Source organism: Ambystoma mexicanum, chromosome 7p (genome assembly GCF_040938575.1).
Source record: "Ambystoma mexicanum isolate Mex_15411 chromosome 7p, UKY_AmexF1_1, whole genome shotgun sequence".
Lineage (NCBI taxonomy): Eukaryota > Metazoa > Chordata > Amphibia > Caudata > Ambystomatidae > Ambystoma > Ambystoma mexicanum.
Window position 1 is genome coordinate 775,144,289 of NC_090939.1, and position 20,307 is coordinate 775,164,595.

The 20,307-nt window shown below is 45.5% G+C and overlaps 1 protein-coding gene across 3 annotated transcripts in view; it reads left to right on the plus strand.

Moving 5' to 3' along the window:
• The window catches only part of UXS1 (UDP-glucuronate decarboxylase 1), a 474,798-nt gene that overhangs the window by 180,201 nt on the left and 274,290 nt on the right, over positions 1–20,307 (plus strand). For all 3 annotated transcript variants that reach the window (XM_069636899.1, XM_069636898.1, XM_069636900.1), the window contains exons 7-8: positions 3,233–3,337; positions 6,844–6,903. In XM_069636899.1, the coding sequence (XP_069493000.1) occupies positions 3,233–3,337; positions 6,844–6,903 (165 nt within the window). The remainder of the gene's footprint in view (positions 1–3,232; positions 3,338–6,843; positions 6,904–20,307) is intronic.

Genomic DNA, 20,307 nt, shown 5'->3' on the forward strand with positions numbered 1-20,307 from the left:
GAAGTTCTTTGGGTTCCTTCTTCCAGTGGTCGACTGTCTACCAAGCCAAAAAGCCTCACCTTTTATGCAGGTTGCTCCCATTCATTCCAGCCTAGCTGTCACCTAGCAGGGTGGCTGCCCTTGCCGGACAGCCAGCTGGCCAATCATCTAGGAGTGCATTCCTGTCTCCTATGAGACTAAGCACAGGGAGGTTCGGGCACCTCTCTCGCTTCCTGCCCCTGCTAGACACCTTGGAGCCAGAGGCTGGTTTCACTTGTGAAGCTCGCCAAAGACAAAATGAACAAAGCGACCAAACCTGCTTTGGCGCACAGAGTAAATCTCAAGAAGGACCTTTCCACAAAGAAATGGCGAAAAAAGACTGGGGCCATTTTGACAAAAATGTTACCCATGGGTGCTTTACCGTGACTGCGAACGCAGCCTGCGGTAAAATCCCATAGTAGTAAAAAGTGAACCACTGCCACCAGCCATTCAGTGAGGAAAGGATAACATAAAAATGTTACCTGAGAAGCTAGACAAAGGGGATACTAAGTAACCCCTCCAGCACCCTATTGTAAGGTGGTGTGCTGGGTCTAGAAAGTTACAAATGTAAGTAAAGTCAATTTCACTTTACTACTCTGGGAAACAGTAGTTTATACCAGAGAAGGTATTTAAACCTTTGGGAAATCTGAAAGACTTCCCTGTGGCACTGCACTGAAGGTGTAAATGTAACAGAGTACACAATCGCATTAAAACACAGAGGGGGAAAAATGGTCTCACTCTCTCCAGGTTAAAAAAAAATCAGTCCTCAAAATCAAGCAAAGTTGCTGGAGATCTCTAAGGTAGAGGGAATTAGCACATTTATGAGAATTCTCCCTAACAACCTCGAAGACCGAATGTGCGCTAAACACAGAAAAAGGACTTCTACCTCCGCTCCTGTCCCTACTCACTAGAACAGTGCTAAACGATGCTATGACACTACTAAACAATACTCGGTACCCTCCCTTGCACTGACAACTGCTGTCGGTCTGGATCAATAATTGCGTTCAGTGCTGGCACTGCTCGGCAGTTTTGTATCCTGATTGCATCATGGTGATGTCACAACCTGGGCCCTACTCCAGAAAACCTATCACCATCTGGGCTTGGTCATTGGGATTCTAATGACCTATATAGTCCCTTTTTATGAGTTATTCGGGTGGCTGTCCTGGGTCATCCCCAAATTACTTACTCTAAACAATGTTGCAGTGTGAGGGTCTTACCATTGATCCTTGCCCATAGCTATTCACCCCTAGGAGCCTGGACTGTGATTGGCTAAGGTTGATCTCCCCAGGCCTGGGATCTTCAATGGTTCTCAGCTCTTGGTGTACCTTTTTATGGTAATAAGAATGACTGTATCTGCATTTTAACTTGTTTAGGCCACCTTAGACTATATAAGTGCTCGTTCATCTTGTGCAACACTTGTCTCACGTTGTATCATCTTTGTTGCAAGCTTCTGTCTGGTGGGGTGAGATCGACTCTTTCCCAGCTCTGGTGTTGATTCATCATCTTGAGTCAGTTGGGTCACATGTTCAGAGCCTGTGATTTGAAGCTTCTGCTGCTCTGAATTATTTGCATTTCCTGCAGTTGGTGTTACTGTCATTCAGGGAATGGAAAGTCGTTTCTATCTGGTGGCCTTGGGAGCGGGACTAGTCTCTCACGTTGCTCTTGTCCAGCATGAATTCACCCCAGCTCAGCTCTTGCTGAGAGCCTTGTGGCCTGCTGTAGTTTTCCCAAGCCATAACGTGGCTTACACATGTGAGTGCTATTCTATATTCTCCATATGTTAGTCACACTGGACTCTTGGCAGGTCCCATAGGTGCTCCTGCAGTTCCATAAGGTTAATTGGGTCCCATAGGTGCTCCTGCAGTTCCATAAGGTTAATTACACATATGCATCTGCAAGCTTTATTCAGGATCTCTTGCTTCTAGCGGTTTCTGCGTTGTTGTGTTAAACTAATGACAAAATAATAAAAGCAATGACAGTATGTATAGGTAGTATCTGTCCTCCAACTATAGAACTGTATGCTTGCGTTCTTCATGTATTCGAGTGTCTGTGTCTAGATGGCACGTGTGCTTCCTGTCTAAAGCTGCAATGTCGTGTCTCCAACAACGTCAGTGGCTTTGGCTCGTCGTCGCTTTAGGCAATACTGTCAATTTAGCTCTCTTTGGCTTAGTACAGCACTTGAGGTACCTCTCGACATACTTATTGATTATTGGAGCACTAGGAATTGGTCCGAAATAATATGGGTGTTCACAATATCGCCTGGTCTTCTTCTTCATCATGTACCTTTTCTAGGAGGGGGTGGCTCCCCGACTGTGTCATGCACTGTCATTGTCTGGCCAACAGGCCTCTTCCAGGCCAGCCCAGATCCCACGCCACCAGAGCTATCGCTGTCTGACATCTGCAGGGCTGCTGCATGGAGGTCCACCCACACCTTCACGAGATTGTACTGCATAAACGGGGATTCCAGGGAGGAGTCCCTTTTCGGCCAAGTGGTGCTACGCATCCTGTTTGCTTGAGGTGCTTTTTATTAACTGAGGATTCCGAGCCTGACTGGGAATATTCATGAGCTTGTGAATCCCGGCTGGAGAACAGGAGTTGGAGGTAAGTAACTTGTTCCTTCCTGCATCTAGGGGGGCATAAATGTGGGCCTTCACATGGCAAGCGGACTGCAGGGCAGTGACTTATGGAGCCCCACGGACAGGGACTTACAAGCCGTATTCACTGTGCTCCACATTTTCTCTGCAGACTACAATTTGGGAACCGTGGGTAGGGATTTAGGATTTTGTGTGCATTTGTGATCATATTGCACAGAAATCTAATGATGATATGGAGGCATAGGCAGACCACCTAACTCCCAGGGATCCCTGGTTACCATATGTGGGTAAGAATAGAGTAGGTAGCAGTCTCTGCCACCACCCTCTTTTTGTTTCCAGGTACCCATCCCCTACTCTTCCTAACACTAAGTTTCCTACTAAGCACCCACGGTTTTAAGGTTATACCCTTTAATAACTTTTACATATTTTATATTGAATTTCACTAATATTTCATTTGGATTTATGTTCAATTTATTAAAGTTAAATGTAATAACTATATATAGAATAGTCTTTTGTTCATTTCTATTTTATGCTTTTTATGCCCGTGTATATGATGTACACTTTTTTTATATCGCTGGTTATCTTTCCTCATACTATTGCTAATTGTGTGTCTCCTATAGTGGACCAGATTTACCACTTGGCGTCTCCAGCGTCTCCTCCTAATTACATGTATAACCCAATCAAGACACTGAAGACCAACACTATTGGGACATTGAACATGTTGGGTAAGTTGAGTTCTCAAGTGTGGGGTTATGTTTTTCTTTATTCCTAATGTTCGTGTATTTTAACGATATTTGTGAAATCTGTTCAATTACAACTGGAGTACATACTGTATGATCATGAATTCTTTTCTGGACCATCTAGCATTAGATTTTTTAATTTCAAAAGTGATACTGTGGTTGGATTTCTAAACAACTGAAATTCTAAGTAAGTGCTGGAACCTTCATATTGGTGTAGATTCCATGTCATTTTACCATTCTACTCAACATTCAGCTTATACAGAGGCACCCTGCAACAGATTGGGCCTCATTACGACCCTGGCGGCACGGATTGAACGGCGCCGTAAAAGGTGCCGGCGCCGTTCACTCCGTACCACCGCATTACGAGTTCCCCTCGCGGGACACGGTAAGCACGCCTGGGAAAACCAGGCATGCTTACCGGGTCCCGCGAGGGGAATAGGGAGCAAACAACGGGCCATCTCATAATGGCCCGTTGTTTGCTCCCTCTCCCATTCAGCCCTATGGGGGCTGAAATGGGAATGGGGAAGGACCGAGTCCGGGTCCTTGGAGGGAGGAATTACCGGGCCTTCCGAACTCTGAATGGCCCGGTAAGTCCTCATTCTGAGGACCTGGACCCCAACGCGATTTCGGCGGCAGCCATGCCGCCAATAGCGGCATGGTTACCGCCGAACTCATAATGAGGCCCATTGTCTGCTAAATATGAAGGAAGGATTGAAAAAGTTGGATTGACTGTTAATTAAACAATAGCCTTTGCCCAAAAGCTTATACATTAGGCTGTTGGCAGAAGATTTAAATCTTAAAAATTACAATCAATGGGGATGATAACGGACACTGTTTCTTAATAATCTCGTCATAAACTATTACATAATAAGGGGGGGTTCTAGGAGTCCCTCTACCAACATGAAGACGGCCCATTGACCTGTTCTTGGTTGGATGGCCCCCAGGAGAGTCTCAACCAAGTCTTTTAGCTCACTGTCTCTTTCACAAAGGAGAAATATCCCTGCATATCAGTCTGTCCTGCCCAGGGGCAGTCCAGCACCAAAATGCTAGGCAATGCTTCTCTGAACAAGGGTACCAACAGCAACCCCCGACACGCCCCTCCCCCTACTCTCTGCCGCCCCCTCCACTCTCTCTGCCGTCCCTCCCCCTCTCTCTGCCTCCCTCCACCCCTCTCTGCTGCCCCCTCCCTCAAATAGATGCTGTTTTTATTGCACATTTTGAAGTATGGGGGACATTTACTGAAGTGTCCTCACCACTGCAACATTTGCTATAGGTTAAGTGGTATCCCATATGGCCTGTAGGATAGTGGTGCATTTTCAAGCACCTATTTTTACCCAATGGTGACTATTTGACCATGTGTTGGGTTTGGGGAGTAGGCTGGCGTCAGCTGTAATTTAGTTTTGACTTTGCCATAGGAGAAAGCAAAAGTATTGCATTGGTAGACAAATGTACTTTTTTGTAACCCATTGGGGTACCACTGTGGTTTTAGTCTGAACCACCCTAGTCCATTTTGTTTCTTGGGTTTCCCTTGTCCAGGGGAACCACAATGTAGGCCTGAAATGGCAGTTGTTCACACATGGGTTAACTTTGAGCCCAGCCATGCAGCCTCAGAAGTGATTCGGACTAGTCTATAGCAGTTCCTGGGCAGCATACTTTGTGGAGGAGGTCCAGTGTCTGCGGTGGCATTTAGGAGCTGATGTGCTTGCCAGTCAAAACCTTTTTTTATGCCCCTTATCTTATTTCCTACCACTGCACTGAACTATCAGGATTTCAAGAGAAGCAGGTTGACTTGCCTACTGGAGGATATTTTACCATGTGTGCCATTGCTGCAATATTGGGACCAGATCTGCCCATACTAGATGGACTGTGTGTCCTGGGCTTGGTTTTGGTTCAGATTGTTGGCTGCTTGACATCCTTCCTCATCTTCTCCCCCACCCTGCTTAACCCACAAACTTATTCTGGTCAGCTGAGCCAGACTTCTCATGGTGGCACCATTTCCATTTTTTGGGCTGTTTTACTGTTATTTCCCATTTTTACTGCTTGGCTGTGCTGTCTTGGTGTTGGAATCTGCTGTCACTTGGAAGGGTATTGGTTCTCCAATGTCTCACCTTATTTGGGGGCCCAGGGTCGCCCAACTATAGACTTCCTCGTGGGTACCTTCTGCTGGTGGACTGCCTTCCGTGGTGCTGATGTAACCTGCTTTGCATGGTTTGCCTGTCTTTCTGGATCCACCTCAGTAGTTGCTTTCACTTCTGGCTGGTGGGTGCAAATGCTAGGGTGGCAGATTTGTATTTGTGTGGCTGCATGAGGTCATAGTTGGTCTGGCGTTCAAGTCCCTGGAATGACCGGATACCTGCAAAGGATCACCTTCCTGGGACTTCCTTTGTGGGACAAGTGATCTTGAGTCCCATCTCCTAGCCTTGGGGTGGTGGATTATTATTGCTACTTGCCCTCGGTAGTCCATCTGTGAATATCTCTGCAGGTATCTTCATACCACGTTTTACCATTGACTTTCAAAGGAGGGGATAAAACCCTCCTTTGTTGTGCCTCCTCATGGGGCTGCTAGGTCTCTGACCTGGCCCTGGTTTTCTTCAAGAGGGTCTCCTCTGGTGTCCCCTGTTTTTTTCTTTTTTGCGGACGTCTCTATCTTTGGGGTAGAATGGGACTTGCCAAGCCTTTTCAGCGCGACACACAACTGCCTATGGACTGTGTCCTGTATTTCTGGGGAACTTTACAAACGCATCTTAAACTCTTTTGTAAGTCACTTTTGCAGTTATTTACCAAGGCATTGTTTTCCATGAGTTCCCTCTGGGTCCGTAGAGTTTAGGTCCAAAGACTATAACTTTAGCTATGCTCCTTTTTTATATACATTTTAAAGTCCTGTATCATATCCTTGTTTTGGAAGTGCATTGTTACATGGATTCCCTTGCGGTTATTTATGTATCATAGTATACTCTATTGGTGCTAATTACTAGGACTTATTACATTCTTAGTCTGAATAATTCAAGGAGTTTTAGGAACCCGTGTGGCTAGTGCTGTATGTCTAATCGTTTTGTTTGGTTTATATAATGTAACCACATTACCTCTAGTTAAATTAGGTCAATACGTTTACTGTGTTGTGTGCATTTGGATCATCCATGTTACTAGGTGCTTGAGGGGATAAAAATAGTGTAATTCATATTTAAGCTTTTGAGTGACAGTGGGTCACAGACCCCATAAATGTTAAGTCAGTGGCTCACAACCTGTTATTTTAAAAGCGGTGACCCTGAATCCATGTGTGCGGTTTCTATGGATTTGGGCCTACTGAGAAATGAGGAATCCTATCAGCATGTTTGCATTTTGAGCAAAGTCAGAAGATGAGATTAAACCAGATGTCCAAAGGAATGTTTTCTGGTTAAGCAAGCATTTCTTGAGTCTTACAGATGACTGCAACTAAAATCTTAAAAATTGTTTTCTGCATCTAAAGTAATCACGTTTTCCTTATGTTTTAGGATTAGCAAAACGTGTTGGAGCCCGGCTACTTCTAGCCTCCACGTCTGAGGTATATGGAGGTAAGATGTTTGTTTTGCTAATTGGGAATATTTGAGGCATCGCACTTGGAATTACTTGTTTTGTATTGGTAGCCTGCACATTTCTTTTTTTGTTGTGTACCCTTTAACTTGTGGTTGGCACTGCTTAGTCTAAAGTCTTGCATGGTTTGAGATTAATGGTGTTTTACCCAAAACCTCCTTGCTTTGTGCAGACCCCCTACTCATATTGGGCAGAACTCGGTTGGTTTTGACTTGAGAGAGATACGTTATGCAACTTAAAATATTTTTCTAATTGGTCTTCATTGATCATATGTTTTAAAATATAACTTTTTTTCAATTTTATTTCCTAAAAAACATCAGACAATAATCAAACTCTCTACTGGGAACTCGTCGATTGGGCACTAAAAGACTACAGACCTCCTTCGAAGGGGCTTCAAATGACTATAGTTTTCCTCATTCCTCTAATATTTTTACTGTATTTTTTTTCCTTAGCTAAAATGTGGCGAACGATATTAAGCCAAAGGTCCACAGAGCGGCTGTTTTTTTTTTTTTTTTTTTTCTTCTATCGGGCAAGAATGACCAATATTGCTGGCAGCAAAAGAAGTTCAACTAACAGTCATTTCCTTGACTTCAGGGAGTACTTCTGTTTACATTTATCTTGGCAGAGGATCCACATTTCCAAAACCATGATTATCATGATCTTAGAACTGATTTCAAGCCAAACACATTCAGTGTCGGGCATTCCAAGACTGTATGAAGTAATGCTACATTGCTAATGCACCCTTTTGTCCGAAATTCCTCGCCAACAACTTTCAGACTCATTAGTATTACATGTATGAAGCTTACCAATAGGAAGTTAACTATCACTAATCCTTTCTGGGTCTTTGCAAGTTATATACAAAATTATATTCTACCTGTTACCTGTTTTGAGTACTCATTCTTAAACGACTGAACCCTAATCCTTTTTCCAGGCCAGCATCCTCACTCAGAAGACCTTGGCCTTCCTCAGTGCAGTGTGTCATTTGGAGTTCAGACATTTTAGAAGTGGAGGCCGACTGAAAAATAATTTCCCAAGTACTGGGCTCTTGATGTGTGTTCTCCCTTCGAAAGATGCAACACAAATTGTGAGATCTTATAATATCTAAACTTTTTTTGTGTCCTTAAAACCATAGTTGAGCTTACATTTTTCAAACTGAAGGATTTTCTTTTTGTCTGGCATATCTAGTCCCCAACTAGTGTGACTCTCAGCCCCTTCACCCTTACCTAAGGTCAGTCTACTTAAAGACAAGGCTCTATGCTGAAGACTGAATGGACTATTCTCTTTTCTTCATGATTGGAAGACTAGGGTTTGATCTCCCTTCCCTCGGTTTCCCGATTTGCCACCTTCTCTTTAAAACCTGATGGGCTTTATTAAGCCTATCTCTGATGCTTCCTATTTCAAAGTCCTCTTCTATAGTTATTCTAGATAGCCCTGACGTTCCCTCTAACTGGAGGAAATCCTCTATACTACCCCTGGACTTCTGGCTCCATTAATTCCTTTTGAATGTGGTCTATATTGGGCTCCCGTGTCTCCTTTTTTGTTCTAATTCTTCATCCACTTCTCTTCGCTTTTTTGCTTCCCGTCTAACTCTTTCCTCTTCTTGTCTTATCTTGTCTCTCCTTACCCCTGCTCTTTTCGCTTTCTATTCTTTTAGTCTCTGTATTCTTTTCTCTTCTTTTCTGTGCTCCCTCCTCTTCTCTTTTCCTTTCTTGCCTATCCCGATCTTCTATTGCTCTGTCTGTTATCCTACTCTTTGCTCCTCTTCCCTTTCTTCTTTCTTTTCTTGCTCCTCCTGATACATCTGTCCTCCCTGCTTCCTGCTCTTCCTTTTGTATTCTTCTTTTAATCTCTTTTCTCGTTCCCTTTCTTTCCTATCCTGTTCATTGTGATCTTCCTTTGCCTGGCTTCCTCATTGCTCTTCCCATCTAGCTATAGCAAGATCTGTCTTCCCATCCATTCGTTCTGTAAGAGCGTTACTTTGTCAGATTTATCCTTCTCTCCTTTCCATCTCTTGATCTCTCATTCTATGTCTGTCGATACATTCCATTGCTTGCTTTTCCTCTTTATCCTGTAAGATCTTAAAGAGCTCCTCTCCTCTGGACTATCATCACTACTATAAGCAAGCATTTCATATATCTGATTACTATACCCTGTCACCCTTTCAGTTCCTTTAACGAATATAATCCTACAGATATAATCCTATGTCTTCCGTGCTATCACATTTTACCTCAGAGGCACGGGAAGCAGAAGGCTTGCCGCCTTCCTCTATAGACTAGTTAATCATCCACTCCTCAGGTGGCGGATCCGCTCCTTGTTACATCTTCAAAAATTCTAAAATAGATAACTTTTTCTCTACTTTTGTTTCCTACATATGCAGTGTGCAAGTATGTGGTCATGTGTTGCAATACTCCTTTGACAATGATCCGCCTCGTCTGCCGTGCCTTTCACCCATGCTGCCCTGTACTGTTTGAGCTTGGGCATGTGTTTTGGCAACATCTTACATAAATGCATCAGTGGAGTAATGTCTCTCATTGTGACAAGTCTCAATTGCCTGTCGATACTTACCAGTGTTTCCAAATTTACTTTGATGAAAACAACAAATATAGGCGCGCTCCAACGATCGTAGCACAAAACCCCTTTTTTTTTCAACAATCTCATTCTACCTCTGGGTCGCTACCGCCAGTTTCTCTAGACAGACTGTCTCCTTGACCCTTTCTCAGTTTTCCTTACACAATTGTAGCTCTTAGACACCTTCATTTACCACAGATACACAAATAGACTAGACGACTCTTCACATGAATCCAAAGTGATCACTCTATCTCCGCCCCTAATAATACCCTGATTACTGGTTGTCGATTATCCTTATATGTAGCCTATTTTACTCTGGAGTGTGAGATAATCTCTTCCAGAACCCCTTTGGTTAGGATTCCCTCTCTCCCTCCCGTCCTGCCCCCCCCCCCCTCACGCTCTCCACAAAAAACTTGGTTGTCATGGCCATAGCCCCAGGCCCTGGTACTCGGGGCCTCTGGGCCGCATCGGTGTCCCTGCATGGCCTCAAGGGCCCAATCATGCCCCCCACGACTCTCCTAGAGTGAGTCCTGGCGCCTTTGGTGCCAGGCTCATAAGGCAGAAGGGGGAGCTGGATCTCCCTATGGGAATGGAACAACATGGCTGCCCCCACATGGTTTAGTTCAGAACTGAACCATGAGGTCTAGCATCCAGGGTGTGGTCATGCCTGAAGGCATCTGGGATACCTGGAGACTATTTAAGCCACGCCCGAGCTGCAGCACATGCTTCGCGTTGCTCTGCACTCGCAGCGTGACGTTAACCGTGATCTGTCCACAGCATTCCTGGCCTGCGACTGCAAGGAAGAGAACACCATTATTCATCCTTACCTGCTTGTCAGTCCAGCTCCTGTCGTCTGCTCCAGTGTCACCTCGGAAGCTTGTCCTCGTTTGAAAGCAGCAACCTGTAGGAGGAAAAAGACAATATTAGTAAGCGTTTGCATCCCTCATTCAAGCATCATTTGGAAGCACGCTTACCTGAGCGGATCTCGCTGCCTAGTTGTTCCACCCCAGCCTTCATCAACATGCAAGAGAAAGACAAGGCGGGTGGCTCTCATGCTTACTCGATGGCGGTCCGGACAACATCCACTCTTTGCTCAGCATCCGCCCGGCCGCTCACCATCCAGAACACTTCGGCGGCCTGCAAGAGAAGAATAAACAGGTTAACAAAGCAACAAAAGCGCACATTGCGCCACGCTCTGCGGATTCACGTACCATCTCAAGCACCGCCCTACCAACCAGCTTGACGTCTTCATCATCCTTTCTGCACCTAAGAGAGGAGGACATTAACAAGGATGACTACCTTTACGGACAATAATTAAGAACAATCGACTTACCTGAAGAACTGAGTCGCAGCAGGGCTGGACTCTCGGCCCGCGCCATTGAAGCAACTTGGCAGCGAAGCGCCCCATTTATGACACACCTCTGCACGGAATTGCAGGACGGAGAGCGCATCTTACCGAAATCCAAGGTGAGGAAAACTCTAAGGAGGTTGTTGGGGTTCAAAAGGGAGGTGAGCCCAAAGAGACAGATTGTGGGCTGAACCAGAACTCCTGTATTCCAGACTAGATCATCGGCAGAACAAGAACATGGGGGAGGTGAGCCCAGGTCAGGAGCGGTCCAACCAAGTTGGGAGACGTCCCTGTGGATACCAGGTGAGCGTTACACCTGTTACTTTCTAAATTACCACAATCCCATCTCCTCAGTTTGCCATCCCTCTTAGGCTACTCGCCATTCGTTAGTTCAGCTTGAGGCCTTCGGTATCGAACCATCGACCACTATCGCCTTCCATCCACAAAGCGCCTTTCTAAACCAGGAAGGATTTCGTCAAAGAAGGACCCATCCCAATGTCTCGATTTTACTTGCAATTTTTCTAGATCGGCCGCTCTCCACAGGAAACCTCGCAATCTTCCGGCTAGATGGCAGCGGGTGCCCGATGGTCCAAAATACTAGTCTATTGATCGATGGGTCTTTAACTATCCAACATGCTACCAAGTATTTGTATTTAATTTATTTATATAGCGCAGGCCAGGCCCAAGGGCAACCGGGCGCATATCTTAGTAAAGCAGTTACATTATATTTACAGGTAAGGGAGCAGTACATTACATAGCATCACGATAGTCCCGACAAATTGCAACAAGTAAACAGTAGACATTACAAATCAGGCAACGATCATCAGTGCATGTAGGGTCCCAGATGGCCCATTCAGTAAAGAGGAGCAGTTGTTAGTAGGAAGTAACTAGCCAAAGCTTGGCTTTATGTTTGAATTGGTTGAATGAAGGTAGGTTCTGATCAGGAGTGGTACAGTGTTCCAAAGTTTGGCTGCCAAGACAGGGAAGCTAGCGCCTCCAGCAGATTGAAGCTTAAATCTAGGGATCGCAAGACCTTGGTTTTGTGCAGATCTGAGTGCTCGTGCTGGTGTATATTGAGTGAAGCGCGAGGCTAGGTATGAGGGAGCCTGGTGGTTGACTCATTTGTAGGTGAGGGCCAGTGCTTTCAGGGAGATCCTTTGGGCGACTAAGAGCCAGTTGAGGTTCTTCCTGGTTTCTGAGATGTGGGAGGATCGGGGGATGTTAAGGGCTGCTCTAATGGCATTATTTTGGGTCGTCTGGAGTTTATTACGATTACCCTGGTTGGTGCCCTGGTACAATGCATTGCAGTTGTCCAGTTTGGACATGACCAGGGTCCTGGCCAAGGTGATGCAGTTCTGGGCCGTGAGGAAAGGGCGGAAGGCTGAGATCAATTTGCAGGTGTAAGCAGATGCGGAGGCCACTGCATTGGTTTGTCTAGTGAGTGTCAAGGAGGCGTCCAAATATATACCCAAAGTTTTGGTGTCTTTGGATACTTTAATCAGATTGCCTTCAATGTTGAAGGAACCGAACAGGTGACTTATTTTGTTAAGTCTCTGTTGTGTGCCTAAAATGAGAAGCTCAGTCTTGTCATCGTTAAGGCACAGTTCATGCTGGGCCATCCGAGCCTGTATGACAAGGTAAATGTCATGAAGGGCTTTGGAATCAGCAATGTAGTCACCAGTGATGGGTAGGAGTATCTGGGTGTCGTTAGTGTAGGTGACACCCAGATAGTCAAGCACGTCGAATAAAGGTTTGGTGAAGACATTGTAGAGAGTAGGGGAACACAAGAACCCTGCGGGGACTCCACAATGGACTGGTGTGGGATCAGCCGATGCGGCAGGAGAGAAGACTCATGTGCCTATTGTCAAGGAATGACCTGATCCAGTTGGAAGCCTTGTCAGAGAAGTGGGCCGCTGACTTCAGATGCCTGCATACTATTTGGTGATTGACCAAATCAAAAGCAGCTTATAGATGTAGTAATAGTAGAAGGGCCAATTTACCGTTGTCTTTAAGGTCATCAATTTGACTTTTGAGATCAAGTAAAGCTGTTTCAGTCCTGTGCTTAGGTCTGAAGCCAGATTGTCTTGAGCCAAGGAGGTTATTGGCTTCTAAGTAGTTCTGAATCTGCAAGTAAGCTGCTCTGTGAAGTATTTTAAGTAGGAACTGTAAGGTGGTGATAGGTCTATAGTTAGTTGGTATTTCAGGGTCTAGTGTCGGTTTTTTTAGGAGGGGGACAACCCACACGTCCTTAAAGTTGTTAGGTACCGTGCCTGTACGGAATGAGGAGTTAATGAAGGCAGTTATAAAGGGAGCAAGGTCATGTGCTGCTTCCTTGATGATAGGTGCTGGGCAGGAGTCACCTTGGCAATTGGAGGGTTTTAGATTGCGATGTTTTCGACCTCGGGGATGGTGAGTGGGGTGAAACTAAAAGGGGTGTGAGTAAATGAGGCCATCGGAGTATAGGAAGGTTTGGTGGGGAGGTTGGTGAGTAGGGTATTTTGTTTAGCGTTAATTTTAGATTGCAAAGTGGTAATTTTAGTGAGAAGAGCGTTTTGGATGTTATTGCACCATTTACTGTCTTTAGTGCAGGTGTCAGGCGCAGGGGATGGTGATTCCAATTCTTTAAGGATTTTAAATAATTCCTTAGTGTTGGATTCCGCTTGAGCGATGCGTTGGTTATAGGTCTCCTTTTTGGCTTGTAGGATCGCTTCTTTGTAGTTAGGGGTAGTAATGATGAGGCGATCTTTAAGGTCACATGGGTGACTCTTCCAAAGTGATTCAGCCTTATGTTTTTCTTTGCCTAGAATTCTTCGCTGCGGTGTGAACCAAGAGTTCAGGTGGGCCTGTTTGGCTTTCCGTAGTTTGAGTGTTGCTATATTGTCAATGGCTGTAAGCAGTGTTTGATTGAAGATGACTACTAGAGCTTGGGGTCATTATGTTCCATGGACACGCATTTGTTCAGGATGGGAAGGATGAGAGGGAGGAGTTTATCCTTAGTGATGTCTTTTTTGTTCCTGGTGGGAATGGCTGGAGCTATGGTAGGCGCAGTGTGGGGGTTGGTCGCTGGTAAGTGGAAGATGATAATGTGATGGTCGGACCAGGCGCAGGCGTGGTTGGAGCTTATGGATGTGTTGCAGTTAAGGTCAGTAATCCAATCGAGCGTCCTGCCCTTGATATGGGTGGGTTCGTCAATGCGTTGTTGGAAGCCTAAATTAGCTAATGTGGTAGCTACTTCAGAGGCCAAGTGATCCTTAGTGTCGAGAAGGCCCAGGTTAAGGTCGCCTAGAAGCTATAACTTCGAGTTAGGTTTGGTATTGACGGTCAGGATGGCCGTGATCTCATCTATAAAAGAGCCAAGTGGACCTGGGGGTCTATAGATAAGGTGGATGGTGGCAGTGTTAGTTGGCGATAAGGTGATTTTCACAGAGGGGGGATTCTGCGGAGCTGAGCTCAATGTTGGGGATGGTTCTAAGTGTAATGTTATTTCTGTGTATAAATGCGACTCCACCTCCTTTAGATGAAGTTTGACGGTCCGCTTTAGTGATGGAGTAACCGATGGGGATGGCGAGGGCAAGGAGTGGGCCAGAGGCAGCGTGTAGCCAGGTTTCTGTAATGGCTATGAAGTTGAGGTTTTGAGTGGTGATAAGGTCGGAGATGTCCAATGCGTGGGCCGTGATAGATCTTGCATTGATGAGGGCGCCCTTGAGTTCTTTTGCAGAGAAGGTACAAGGGGATGGTGGTATGTTCTGTGTAGTGGGAGTGTTTGTGAGTGTGCTGGATGCTCACGGCATGAAGGGCACGAGGCAATCTGGATCCCAATCTGAAATTCCTGACTTGGAGCGTGCACGGTTGATTAGGTGTAGGTTTGGTGGCAAAGTGTTGGAGCCATATGGCAGGGTCATTAAGGTGTGGGTTGCTAAGGGGCATGGTGCGAGAGAGTGGGGTGGCGTGACAGTGGTTGGTCTTAGCAGTGCTAGGAGTGGGGGGGCAGAGCAATGTGGCAATGGTGAACCCTACGATGGTAGCAAGAATTGGGTGGTTGGCAGATGGCAGTGGCCGCATATCGTGAGCCAAGTGTCCTAACCGCCTGTGCAATGGAGTGGGGGAACACTGGAAGGTGTGTGGAGGGATTCTGCACTGGCCAGAGGTGGGATCCTCCAAGCGAAGGCAATCCGCGTACAGTTTGCTAGGTGAATACATGTGCAGGTAGCAACCAGAAGCTCAAAGGTAGATGTTCAGGTGGTCTGGCCAAGGTAGATACATAGACAAATGCCTTCAATGACTCAAGGCAGAGGTTCAGCTAGTCTGGCAAGGTAGGTTACATGTGCAGATACAATCAATGACTCAAGGCAGAGATTCAGCTAGTTTGGCAAGGTAGGTTACATGTGCAGATACAATCAATGACTCAAGGCAGAGGTTCAGATAGTCTGGCAAGGTAGGTTACATGTACAGATACAATCAATGACTCGAGGCAGAGGTTCAGCTAGTTTGGCAAGGTAGGTACATGAGCAAATGCAGTTCGTGACTCAAGGGAGAAGTTCAGCTAGACTGGCAGGTAGGTACATGAGCAAATGCAGTCAATGACTCACGGGAGAAGTTCAGCTAGTCTGGCAGGGTAGGTACATGAACAAATGCACAATACAATACAAGACAATCAGATGTGGTCTGAAGGCGACCATAAGGCACAACATAAATCAATCAAAAGTGGTCTGTAGACCATAAAATGCTACTAACAGGCTAAATGCTGTCATGGTGCCAGTACAGGTATACAGATACCAGGATCAGGTTGAGTTGCTTAAGGCTAACAGATTAAGGCGCCCTAGGCGCATAGTCCAAGTTGCTAATGGCTAGACAGCAGGCTAACATGACTGTGGTAATAGTAGTCATGATAAAGGGTGAGGAAATAGATCTGCAGGGTGTCTGGGTTGGCAGTGTGCGTCCATATAAACATAATATACAACCGTGAGGGATTTAACAGTACTTTGGAGGAGCACGTAAGGATCATTAGGCAATATGTAAGCAAATGTTTGAATGACAAGGATGGCAGTAGATGAGCATAGTGCAATCTGGCATATGGTATTTATAAAAGCAAGTGGTGTTGCAGGCCTAGCCTCGTCAGATAGACGTATAGCAACTGAGGCAGAATATAGTTCAACAGGGAGTTGCTGTGTCGGGTGATATTCAGCTCCTAGTATGCATGGAAGTTGGGTAGTTAGAGTCAGGCGGGCCGTTGATAGCGTAGGGGGCCAAATAAGGACTGGGACACAGTACTCGCAGGTTAAGGGTCCGTGAATAGCCAACAGGGGTTCCGGCCAATGGCATATACGGCATGCATACGACAGGCATAAAACAGGCCCTTTTTGCGTGGCCCTTCTGTGGGGAGCTTCCGTGCTCTGGCTTCCGCCCATCGGTGGCGGTGGTGCGCGGAAATGGGGCGCATCGTCCAATCAGTGTGGAGACCAGGCAGATTGGGCTGGTCAGGCAGATGCAGCCGAGGCTGCTGCAGTGGCAGTGACGGCCATTGACTACGTTGTAAGCAATGGCGGGGGTGGCCCACAGGGGGTCGGGCGAACGCTGCAAGGGATGTAATCTCCCTGATTTGGGCACAGCTGCCTTGCAGGGTGCACAAAAAGAATTTTGGATGTGCTCGATCTATTTTTCAAATAAAGGCGACGGCTCGTTGCTGCAGTGGCAAGGGGTTCCTGCAGTGCCCCATGTATTGGGCAAGCTTCTAGGCGCTGGAGAGGCGGCTCCTGCCTACCTCTCCCGATGTGGAGTAAGCTATGGTCTTTTTAATTGAGGCAACACATCGTACAATGGAGGGGACAGAGAATAACTCTTATACCGAATAATAAGACCTACTCAGGAAGTTTGCAAAATGTCTGTTTTATTCTCCATGATCTAAAACTGAGTACAACGGACATCCCACAGCATAATCTCGAAGCATTTCATAAAGAACAGCACTTGTATAGCAAAAACTTGTCATACGTGACATCCTACTATGTGGCAAACTAAGAAAACCTACATGATGTTGTGGTATACTTTCTATAAGGGATTGGATTGTGATTGGATCTCTACAGTCAGGAGCACAACTTATGCCTTCCCTTAGTGCAAGCCATATTCAACATTTAATAAGTACACAGCAATTGGCTCGCCAACTATAAGGCCCTATGTTATACAGCCCTCTACAATTGGTTGGCACGCTTGTACCCTGTCTGGAATAGTAGACTCTCTAGCAGCACATAAGCTGGTACCCCAGGTACAGGTGGTTGGACTTGACAGTACCTCTCCACCCAATTAGCCCATCATCTCATGCTTTCTGCCATTCAAATTGTCTTTAAACTTGGCCTTGTAGTTGCTTTTCATCTTTGGGAATATAAGGGAGTGTGAACATGTTCTAATCAAGGTTCAGGTATGCACGCCCACTTCTATTTCCATCTTGGACTCACGTGATCAGAGACTGAATCGACCCATTTTATAACCTTTAATTGTCTCGAATAAAGCAACTTGGCACTCATGGTGTTCTCTGTCTACAACTTAACAAGGGATGCCTCAGCGTCTCACGTTCACTGTTCAAGGACTGCTAACCAACTTTGGCTGCCTTAGCCTTTGACTCCAGGCCAAACGGTCTTCCTTTCGTCCATCTTCAAGTTTCAGCTTATTTCTTTGCTGCAATACACATAGCTATAAATCCTTTCTCCATAGCTTGAGTTTACTAAAGTTGTGACATCGAATATCCAGATTATTTTACATATATCTATATCCATCCAGCCAGTGTTTCTCGCACGTGCAATCTTCATTCTGCACACGAGTCTTCTTGAGTCTTTACTTTGCCATCAGGTTCTATAACGTCTATGCATTCTCTTCTTTGGTCATCCTTGTCAGTGTGTCACGCTCATCTCTTGTGACGTCACCAGCCTCTCCTTTTCACATCTTCGGGGTTCTCCCTCAGACAGTCATCCCTTCGGGGATACATCATATAGGGCTTTCTCAGTGGATACCTTGTCTCAAAGGCTCTTCGTGGTATAGGCACCATTACTGGCGTTGCACATGCCACATTTTCCTGTTTCCAACATAAGGCGGCATTGGGGCAGGACTTCTGCAGAGGCATTCAGCTGCTCCTCTACAACACCCTAGAGAGTCCCAGCAAACCAAGTAAACCTGTTTATCTATTAAACGTACTTCCTTGACCCAAAAAAAGACTTGACTATGCGCCCTGTACTAGACATGAGCCCAGCAAACACATATATCAAACCACAAAAGGTTTGCATGACAGCGCTACAAAGAGATAATCCCCCTGTTAAAAACGGGGCTGGGAGGATTTCATGGCAACATTGGATATGAAAGAAGCATACTTTCATATTTCAATGTTTCAAGCGCACAGAGTATCTGCGCTTCAAAATAGCTCGGCACAGCTTCAGCTCCAAGGGTGTTCACAAAAGTTGTAGTGATGACGCACCTACAGAGAATCAATCCCAGTGTATCCTAATCTGGACGACCCGCTAGTAACGGGGGAAATGCCACAAATATGCAAAATCAACACCCAAAGAACAGTCAGTCTGTTGTTCCAATTGGTGTTCTCCATCAACGAGAAAAAAAAATAGTCTCGTCCTCAGTCCAGTAAAGCAATTTCGGGAAGCAATTATAAAAAAAACTCAGAGTTGTTCTCCTCAGACGAGAGCGTACAAAACATGTTTCAGGTACCTCAATATTTAGCCAGTTGCCAAATAACCATGCACAAGACAATGCGCCTGCTTGGGATGATGGCCTTATGCATTTATTTGGTTCCACATGGGCGCTGTGCATGCGACAAATGCAAGAGCGGTTAGCAAAACAATGGTCTCAGGCAAGCGTTCAGTGGGACGATCTAGTGGTTGTTTTGCTAACCTTAGTACAAGCTCTATGATGGTGGTCCAAAGACAACTTGCTAAAAGGGAAACCTTTTAACAATCCACCAGTACAGACATTTGATAACGGACGCCTCACTCTCAGGGTGAGGAGCCAATTACCTTCAGCCCACAGCATGTGCACACTAACCGCTCAAAACCACAAACTTTCTAGAACTGCTGGCAGTCCTCAAGGCACTACAAGCTTTTCAGCAACACCTTGCAGGTCAAACAATACAAGCCCTCACAGGCAGCACCATTGCCATGTTTTATCTAAACCAACAGGGAGGGACACACTCTCAAAGTCTGTCCAAGTTATCCCAAAAGAGTTAGAACTGGGTGCTCCAGTGGAACATATCCCTAGTCTCACGACGTGTTCCACGGGAACTCCATGCTCTAGCAGACACTCTGAGCAGAAGTCCTCTACTACCCGAGGAACACAAGTGGCAAGTTCACAAAGATATTTTAAACAATAGCTTCACCCAATTGGGGCATCCACCTCTAGACTTGTTCGCAACAAACCTAAATGCACAATGCCCAGACTTTGCATCCAGATTTCCCCAACCAGGGTCCAAGGGGGAACACCCTGTGGATGAGTTGGTAAGCAAAATTTGCCTACGTTTTTCAACCAACACCACTTCCATGCCCCTTCAACATGCTCTCCCAGTATTTCTGATGCTTGCATCTGCTTAGATTCACATGCGCCCACCCTTCCTCCCCTCTTGGCGTTGAAGGTGCATGTATGCTTTCTCTTACCTTTCTGCGTACCTATTCCTGTACTCGCGCTGCACTTCATGTAACCTCATGTCAGAAACAAAATCATGAGGGACCTCAATGCGTGAAGGACCATGGGTACAGTTGGAATACTATTACTAACCTGCCCAGTCGACATCCCCTTTCGAGTTTCGAAAACAAATCATGTAATGCTTTGCGACTACCACTAGATGTCGGCCTATGCATAGCATGTGAATCTAAGCAGATACAAGCATCAGAAATAGGATTACGGTGAGTAATTTATGATTATATATAGATCATTTTCTTTTAATACACAGTAAAGAAATGGAGGAGAGACAGTTCAACTACTAAAAAAAACAAAATGGGGAGTGGTCTGTAATTGTTACCATCCTAGGAAGACAGGAGGGCTTTATGAAGCTGATTTGTTTGTTTACAATGCTGAGTCTAGGGTTCTAATATCTACTTTATTGAAAACCCCTTATATTGAATTTAGGGATGTTTGATGCAGAGTCATTTATGGAGTGTGTGTGTGGCTCTGAGGCTGCAGGATAGTTGCTAGCCCTTACTGGGAGGGTGTAAGATTTCAGGCCTGGAAAATTAGGTGGAATCGCTACAATTATTAAAGTGATTAATCTAAATGCGCAGGGAAGTAGCTGTTCAGCTTTACAAAATGTAGACCGAATATAGCGGATAGTGGTAGCCTTGCAAAAGATGCACATTAGTTCTGGGGTGACGCTCGTGTGGAAAGATCACACTGCTGAAAAATATTCCAGCTGATGAGTTTGAGGGTACTGTAATGAGAAAACTTACCATCTTTTAAAAAAACTATTGTTTTACATTAATTAACC